General features: G+C 39.5%; 2 protein-coding genes across 2 annotated transcripts; both read left to right on the top strand.

The window, feature by feature from the left end:
• The first annotated feature begins 2,401 nt into the window (after positions 1-2,401).
• LOC116181921 lies at positions 2,402-5,506 on the top strand. Its single transcript, XM_031502371.1, has 2 exons — positions 2,402-3,051; positions 3,763-5,506. Exons 1-2 carry the CDS (start codon positions 2,402-2,404, stop codon positions 5,504-5,506), a joined length of 2,394 nt encoding a protein of 797 aa, XP_031358231.1.
• Positions 5,507-6,083: 577 nt separating this feature from the next.
• Positions 6,084-7,667, top strand: LOC116181919. The gene has a single exon (XM_031502370.1). The coding sequence runs from the start codon at positions 6,084-6,086 to the stop codon at positions 7,665-7,667; it is 1,584 nt and encodes a 527-aa protein (XP_031358230.1).
• The last annotated feature ends 1,524 nt before the right edge of the window (positions 7,668-9,191 follow it).

Raw genomic sequence — 9,191 nt, 5'->3', positions numbered from 1 at the left:
ATTGTTTTAGAAACGAACAAAAAATACTTAATCGTAAGTATGACTCACATTACCAAGAAATTTCAAACTATGGCACATAATTAGAGACTTGATTTAAGGATTTATATTTTTCTGTTCTCTCAAATTTTAGAACCCAGTAAATTTTGAGTCTCTTGTTAATTTGAGAATGTCGAGTGGTCATTGTACAAAAGGTGAGGTGTTTGTGAAATAAAGTTACATTTAGTTTCAAAATTACAATCTTAATTAGCAGTGTTGTAATATACCTAAGTACTTTTATTGTATCTAAAACCTACTCTGGATACATTACCATAAAAGTATCTCTACGTATACCTAGTCCCTTTTAAACAGATACCTAAGTACCTAAACAACTATAAGTACAAAGGTACATATTTCTTTAAGTGTACATATGTGTAAATGAGTTACAGAAACTCCTCCGGATAAGCCGGGCTTTATATTAAAAGAAGCGCGCTTAAAAAAATGGAAGTCTGACATCGGTCCCGTAATTTTCCGATATCGGGGAAAGGAGTAGTTAATTAAAGAGTTTAATTTAGTTGGACGTACCGAAGATATACGCGTACGAAATGGGAATTCCAGTTACTCCCTACTCAAAGTGGACGTTTCGGTAAATAGAAAATGCACTATGAATTTGGATCTTTTTGCTTTTGCATTTTCGCCGCTAAGTTTTATAAGTACCAATTGGAGCTTTACCGTTACTTACTGTTGCAACTGTAACGTACCTAGAATTGTTACTTTTTGGCGTTTAACCCTAAATTTATATTGCATCCGTATCGTTTTATTTTGCTTTTGCATTAAATTCCCACACCATATTCATTGGATTTGACTTTTAGCAACATTTTGACTACCGCTTCAGGGGGGGGGGAAGGGGATATTGTTCGCTTTACCGTAATTGCTGTTCCGCCACCACCGCCGATTCGTGTTTTGTTGCTTTCATTCTCGCTAGGGAGTGTCCCGTAATTTTGTTTTAGCTTTTCGAAGTGACTGTCGCCGTCTTCTGGTCAGATTTCCAGGTTGCCGTTTCTCCGGTTATGTTTAGCCGAGGCTACCGAGACTGACCCGCCGGACCGTTGCTACTGCCGTCCGCCCGTTCAGCCGTTCCACTGTCTTCCGCCGACAGAACTGGTGGCCGCCGACTGCAGCTACTAGATATGTTAATTACACCTGTTCCTTTTTTTTTAAGTAAATTGAAAGTATTATTCCGCTAATGACTCTTTAATTTCATTCAGTTCATGTTCTAATCCCTTATTCTGCCACTAGAGGCCACGCAAAGTATCTTTCTCAATAATATTGATCGATTTCCCTTGCATTGATCTTTCGCTTGCGCAAATCTGATCCTGTAAAAGAACTAGAGAGCTTCTGCTGTTGTCTCGTAAAACATAACGCTGCCCTTTTTTTGACTTTGACGATCTCCGTCATACCTTTAAGGGATTTGTTGGCGGCTGTGGTATTTCTGTGGTGTTGTATTGTTTGTTACGCTTCAACGAACACTCATTCACACAACAGTTTAATCCCATTTGGTATGTTGTAACGGTTTATTTTCTACAAGACGAAGCAGCCAATATTTACTTATTGAAAGCTCCTCGTAACAGTCGTAACCTTGGATGATGACTCCATCTATCTTTAAAATTTTAACCATGCAATTTTATCGCGTTTTTTTAATGAGGGTTCGACAGCTAAGGTCATGTCCCCTTGTTTGAGTTATTGTAATTTTATATTCATATTTTGTACTAGGAATTAAGTATTTAGGGATGAATCACTTGTTAGTCACGTAAAGAGCAGATCTAACGTCATGTCATCTTAGCACCTTCCGCGAATTCTGTCAGACAATCTCAATAGTTTCAGGAAAGGCCCTTCTGAGAAGGTTTTCAGTAAGGATTACAATTTACTCAGTTCCTCAGAATTCAATAATCCTGATGGAGTTATTCAATAGAACCCATTAACTTTTAAGTCATTTTCTTTGTAGCACAGTTCGTGGTATTATTTATTTAGGGCACATCAGCCACTTCAATTGTGAACAGAATCTTTTTAACCAAGTTTTTGTCCTATTAACGAGCAGTCGTGTTTCAACTCTAATGTGAGATACATCAATAAAGGTTAACCATTTCATCTTGCGGTTTTAACAAACTTAAAAACTCTTAAGTTTCAACATGGTCCTTCGAGCAGGATACAATCAATGTAAAATCAAAACAAGTACATAAAACTAAATTCAGTAACGGTACGCGCGCGGCAAATAAACATCAAGTTCGGTAATAACAAGTTCAGTGACGCACACACACACAACAGGATTAACCCAACAGGGAAAAGCACAACATCGGTAAGCGAATCTCAATATTCCTTTAATTGCATACATATTCGGTATTCTCCTATCCAATCCAATTTAAACATGCCGGAAACAACCACAAATAACGATGAGAATGTATCGACTCCACAAACCAAAACGGTCGATATATTAAAAACATTAGTCGGGCGAAGGGGGCGATTAAAAGGTACAATTACAAAGTTTGGTTCTTGGTTAGCAAAACTGGAATCAGGAACAGCGGATTTAACGGTCGCTCAAGTAAATCAATTAAAATTGCGCATGGAAACGGTTCATCAGACATTCCACGAGTTCAATACGGTACAAGACGAAATCGAATTCATCGATAACAGTGCGGATCAAAAAAACTACGCGTCAGAAGTGGAAAATGCTTACTACGATCTGGCAGCAGACGGTCAAACAATTTTGGACAAATACACAAAATCATTCAACGAAACAAATCGGTCGGAATTAAATAGCAGTCATCACGGTCAAGCGTCACCTTCACATGTAAAACTTCCAACAATGCAACTTCCTACTTTCGACGGATCGTTTGATCAGTGGATCAAATTCCGTGACATCTTTGAATCGGTCATTAACAGCAATGAAACGCTTAGTGACGTCCAACGGTTTCAATATTTGCGCAGTAGTCTTAAGGATGCGGCATTGGAAACAATCAAATCGCTACCATTAAGCGCATCCAATTACCCGGTAGCATGGGATCGGCTGTGCAAACGGTTTCACAACACACGCCTTATAGTAGAAAAGCATATTCAATCATTATTCGGATTACCACAAGTGCAAAAATATTCACATTCATCACTTCAAAATCACATAGATAAAGTCATAAATATTAGGACACCCCACTATAGACGACATATTAGTTTATTTGACAGTATCAAAATTAGACAATAGCACAAGGGAAAAATGGGAGGAAACAATTGTAAACATAGACTTCCCTACCTTTGCCAATTTAACAAAGTTTCTGCAAGAGCGGTGCAAAATATTAGAAACGCGAACAAACAAAGACACAGGCAATCAGATCGGAAGCTCATCAACCCAACAAAATTCAACGAAACGTCAAATTACTACAAATCACGGAAGTAAATCATTCACTACTATTGATCAAACATGTCCACATTGTCAAGACAAGCATCCATTGTTTACGTGTGAATCATTTGCAAAATTATCGGCAGACGAAAAATTCAACGAAGTGACAAAGTTGAAGCTCTGTATTAATTGTCTGAAACCCAACCACTTCGCAAAATTCTGTAAAGGCGGTAATTGCAAGACATGTAACGGTAAACATAACACCCTGTTACATAGAAATCACAACAGTCAAAGACCTCAAAATGTCAATGTACAAGCACATCAGCCAACGGTGCAGCGGCAGTTAGCGTAAATGGACCCAACCACAGCGGGGGTCAAAGTAGTCAGGTATTTTACAGCAGTTCCGGCGAAGTTCTATTGTCAACAGCTGTGATAGAAATAGTAAACAAAACCGGAAGGCCTGAAAATTGCCGAGTGCTGTTAGACAGCGCGGCTCAATCAAATTTCATAACAGAATCGCTAGCACGCAAGCTGCAACTCAAATTAGAAGACGTGAAAGTCCCAATAGTTGGAATCGGTGGAAAATGCGCAGCGCAAGTGAAGAAACAAGTTACGGGAACGATCAAATCAAGGACAACGGCCTTCACTGCAACGCTGGAATTTCTTGTAATGCCTGTCATAATCGAGAGATTACCATCAGCATGCCTTCCGACAGATCTCATCGCCGAACCACCTAACATTACGCTTGCGGATCCAAGGTTCAACGAAGCGGCACCCATTGATGCACTCTTAGGGGCTCGGCTCTTTTGGAAATTAATTTGTGTAGGACAAATAAATATACACCCGCATAAAGATTTACTCCTACAAAAGACACAATTAGGGTGGGTGATTTCGGGTATCTTAGAAACTTGTCCAGAGGCAACTAAGAAAACAACCAATGCTTATCATACGAATGTTGATTTCAATGCATTCATGGCGAAATTTTGGGAACTGGAAGAACTACCGTCGAAACCCACACTCATGACACCGGAAGAAATGTATTGCGAAGAACACTTCACAAGGCACGTAACACGGAATCAACAGGGCAGATTTGTAGTCTCCTTGCCATTCCTTGAGACACGTCAATCATTAGGCGACTCGGCACAAATAGCAAAACGCCGATTCTTCTCCATTGAAAGGAAGTTAATCCAAAATCCCGAATTAAGAGCACAATACCGACAATTCATGCAAGAGTATAAGGATCTTAACCACATGAGCGAATTAGCTGACGATCAAGACGAGGACGGTTACTTCCTACCCCATCATTGCGTAACCCGTCAGGCAAGCACTACAACAAAATTACGAGTTGTCTTTGATGGTTCAGCAAAAACCTCAAACGGAGTAGCTCTAAATGAAACATTAGCGGTAGGACCTACAATTCAAAGCGAATTGTTCTCAATAATACTAAGATTTCGGACATATTCGGTCGTATTGACTGCAGATATAGAGAAAATGTATCGACAGATATTAGTAGCTGAAGCAGATCGGAAATTTCAGAAGATTTACTGGCGAGATGATCACAATGCACCAATAAAGGCATTCAAGCTCAACACTGTAACGTACGGAACATCCTCGGCACCCTACTTAGCCACAAAGTGCTTAACGGAATTGGGAAAGCAAGCAAGAGAGCAATACCCTAGAGAAGCGGCAACAATTTGCGAGGACTTTTATGTAGACGACCTGATCACTGGTGCAAATTCCACGGAAGAAGCAAACCAACTTCATGTCAATATTGCACATATCTTACAACAAGGTGGTTTCCAACTTCGCAAGTGGAGAACTAACAACGAAGTCTTAAGGCAACTTATCAAAACCAACGAAGAGGAACCCACACACGTTATAGCCAACGACGATGCACAAAAAACTCTCGGATTATTATGGAATTCACAGGACGATCATCTTCAATATGCAATCGACATCAACCCAAAATGCAAAGCGACAAAAAGAAGCATCTTATCCACTACATCGCAGCTATTCGACCCACTAGCGCTTTTGGGTCCCGTGATTGTCTCAGCAAAGGTAATGATGCAAAAATTATGGCAATTGAAACTAGATTGGGACGAGTCGATTCCGATGGATCTCTACACTCAACTATTACGATGATCTCAAGTCAGTAGCTGAACTACGCATACATCGCAACGTAATTTCGCACTTAAACTACACTTCAATTGAGTTACATGGATTCTGCGACGCATCGGAAGTTGCGTACGGATGCTGCGTATACTTGCGAACGACAGTTGACAATTGCAATTACGAGACAAGATTATTATGTTCAAAGTCGAGAGTGGCACCACTCAAAGCAATATCATTACCACGACTCGAACTATGCAGTGCATTGTTATTAGCAGAATTACAAGATCGTGTCATTGGATCACTAAGAGTTGCATTCACCAAACGATATCTGTGGACTGACTCAACAGTAACACTATCATGGATAAGAAAAACGCCAAAAACGTGGAAAACATTCGTCGCAAATAGAGTCAGCCAAATTCAAGATTTAACCAAAGGAGCAACTTGGCAGCACGTCAGCACCAAACACAACCCAGCAGACATTTTATCTCGCGGATCAACTCCCAAAGATTTACTGAAACCACACATATGGTGGACGGGTCCACACTTTTTAAGGTCACATGAAACCACTTGGTCTGAACAAATTCCAACGCCGAATTGCGAGCTTGAAATGAAAAGTCCAACGACAATTGCATTAACAACCACTGAACAAGTCCAAATGTTCCAAAATTATTCATCAATTGTAAAACTGAAACGCATTATAGCGTACTGTTTGCGGTTTATTCACAATTGCAAACCTCAACAGCAAGGGTACAAGTCTGGACCTCTTCAGCTGGAAGAAGTTCAAGATGCTACAGTACGAATACTAAGAGCATGTCAGCAGGAAGCATTCCCTGCTGAACTACAATCAGTAGCTAAGCACGGTCAGGTGGGCACGAAAAGCAATTTAAAGACGTTAAACCCATTCCTGCACACTGACGGACTGTTACGGGTCGGTGGACGGCTGACAAATTCGCACTTACCATTTGAACAGCAACACCCAATAATATTGCCCAGCAGTCATCAAATTACCACAATGATAATATATTACGAACATCTCAAGCACCTCCATGGTGGAATTCAATTCATCTTAGCCATCATACGAACACAATACTGGCCACTTGGGGGACGCAACACAATAAAACGAGTCCTAAGAAGTTGCGTGCGAGGTTGCAGACTCAAACCCAAACTATTAGAACATGTGATGGGAAACTTGCCAACCAGCAGGCTACAGGCAGTTCGACCATTCACCAATACCGGCATAGATTACTGCGGTCCGTTCAAAGTATGTCAACAACGCAGGCGTAATGCTGCATTGCACAAAGGGTACGTTGCGGTATTCGTTTGTTTTTCAACAAAGGCTACACATTTAGAACTAGTCTCAAACCTCACCACAGAAGCATTCATAAATGCGCTCAAACGCTTTGTATCACGTCGAGAGTACATTGCCAATATTTACTCAGACAATGCTACCAATTTCGTCGGCGCGAAAAACGAAATGGAGCAAATTTCAAATTTACTGACGTCGGCAGATTACAAAGACAAATTCTCGCGGGTATTATTGGAATGCAACACCAAGTGGCATTTCATACCACCGCGATCGCCTCATTTTGGAGGTTTATGGGAGGCAGCCGTAAAGGCGGCAAAATACCACATAAAACGAGTAGTCGGGGATAATGTGCTAACATATGAGGAAATGCACACATTAATAGTTCAAGTCGAGGCATGTTTAAACTCTCGCCCATTAACTTGTATCTCAAACGATCCAAATGACCTATCCGCCCTCACTCCATCCCATTTCCTTATTGGAGATTCGCTCAAGGCTCTCCCGCAGCCAGATGTCACTCAAGAAAACGTTAATTCACTCACGCATTGGAAGAAAATCCAACACATGTATCAAGGCTTTTGGAATCGTTGGTCGAAAGAATACTTATCCCAATTGCAGCAACGAGCAAAATGGTCAAAGCATTACAACCAAGCTGAATTAAAGGTAGGTCAGCTGGTGTCGATTAAGGAGAACAACTTACCTCCACTACTTTGGAAGCTCGGTAGAATAGTCCAAGTCCATCCCGGTGCAGATGCAACCATCAGAGTGGTATCCATTCGAACCGCCAGAGGTCTCCAAAAGGTAGCAGTAAGGAACATCAGCATCATTCCAGTTCAAATGGACGACAGTGGTTCGGTCAGTGAAGTGAAAGTGTTAAACCAATGTTAGTGTAAAGTGTAAGGACAATATAGTTTAGTTAATCATTCGTTGATATAAGTTCATTTAGTTAGATTCATTGAAAGTGGATCCTTTCAAGGGTGGCGGCATGTTGAGTTATTGTAATTTTATATTCATATTTTGTACTAGGAATTAAGTATTTAGGGATGAATCACTTGTTAGTCACGTAAAGAGTAGATGTAACGTCATGTCATCTTAGCACCTTCCGCGAACTCTGTCAGACAATCTCAATAGTTTCAGGAAAGGCCCTTCTGAGAAGGTTTTCAGTAGGGATTACAATTTACTCAGTTCCTCAGAATTCAATAATCCTGATGGAGTTATTCAATAGAACCCATTAACTTTTAAGTCATTTTCTTTGTAGCACAGTTCGTGGTATTATTTATTTAGGGCACATCAGCCACTTCAATTGTGAACAGAGTCTTTTTAACCAAGTTTTTGTCCTATTAACGAGCAGTCGTGTTTCAACTCTAATGTGAGATACATCAATAAAGGTTAACCTAGGTAGAAATATGCGGGAAAGTCAACATAAACTTCTTTGCTTATAACAAAGTAGGTAAAAAAAGTTGAGCTATACAAAGAATAAAATTTTTCCATTTTATTATTTCTACCTCTTACAGACTAAATTAAATTTCAGAATAAGTGGATCAGAGCTATTCTTATTATTATTTTAAGGTTCCGTGTATAGTTCTACATTTTTTTACTCAGAATTTCACTTTTCAAAATATACACGCCGTTCCATTAAAAAAATGTTAGTTCATTGATATCTTGATAACCCGATGTGCAATTGTTTTCTTTTATTTGTGAAAAAATGCTTCATATTTGCTATTTACATTACGTCGACCACGTTGTATAGGACTAAATAATGTTCTGATTGAACCCCATCTGAAATTTCTAATGCATTTAAAAGGATACATGGGAAAATGTATCTTCCTGTATATAGCAACATCGGACATGGAAACCAAAACAATGAGCTCTTTATTATCTTTACTCACGGCTCACGGCTTTACAGCTGTGGCTTTATGTACATGGTGTATGAATCAAATGGCCCAGATAGGGCATGGATATTTGCTTCTCTATGTAGTGGATTGGAAAAAATAGCTTAAATCGCTATAACATAAAAAGAATTAGTCTGAGCGAAGAAGAAAATCTGATCTATTTAGGGATTATTCCGAAAGGAACTCATGATGCTGTACCTCGTGCTGTACTTATACTAAACTTAGCCTCAAATGTTTAATCAAATTAATGATATGCACGGTTCATTTGGATCCAAAATGTCACACAAACAAATTCGACAAAATTAAACGTGGTTTAATTAAAATAATGACTTAAGTGTTCGAAGTAGTCACTCTGTTGTTGTTTTAGTATGTCATTGTTTCGAGAGATACCTACTCAGTATCACGTTGAAAGAAACCTTGCAATTTGTTATCGTGAAGTGGATGGAACACTTGTCACACAGTTTTCGATATTGCTAACCAAGGTCTAACTTCAGAAAATGTAACTGAGCTCTCTGATAAA

This window comes from Photinus pyralis, unplaced genomic scaffold (genome assembly GCF_008802855.1).
Source record: "Photinus pyralis isolate 1611_PpyrPB1 unplaced genomic scaffold, Ppyr1.3 Ppyr1.4_unclustered_Scaffold2900, whole genome shotgun sequence".
Lineage (NCBI taxonomy): Eukaryota > Metazoa > Arthropoda > Insecta > Coleoptera > Lampyridae > Photinus > Photinus pyralis.
The sequence above is the reverse complement of the archived record's forward strand: the minus strand, read 5'-3'. Positions and strand labels throughout refer to the sequence as shown.

Bases quoted from the DNA above. Each gene is read 5' to 3' on its own strand.
- LOC116181921 (XM_031502371.1), top strand. From the start codon at position 2,402: ATGCCGGAAACAACCACAAATAACGATGAGAATGTATCGACTCCACAA. The intron at 3,052-3,762 runs GTTTCACAACAC...GGTATTTTACAG, and splicing joins TGGGATCGGCTGTGCAAACG to CAGTTCCGGCGAAGTTCTAT.
- LOC116181919 (XM_031502370.1), top strand. From the start codon at position 6,084: ATGAAAAGTCCAACGACAATTGCATTAACAACCACTGAACAAGTCCAA.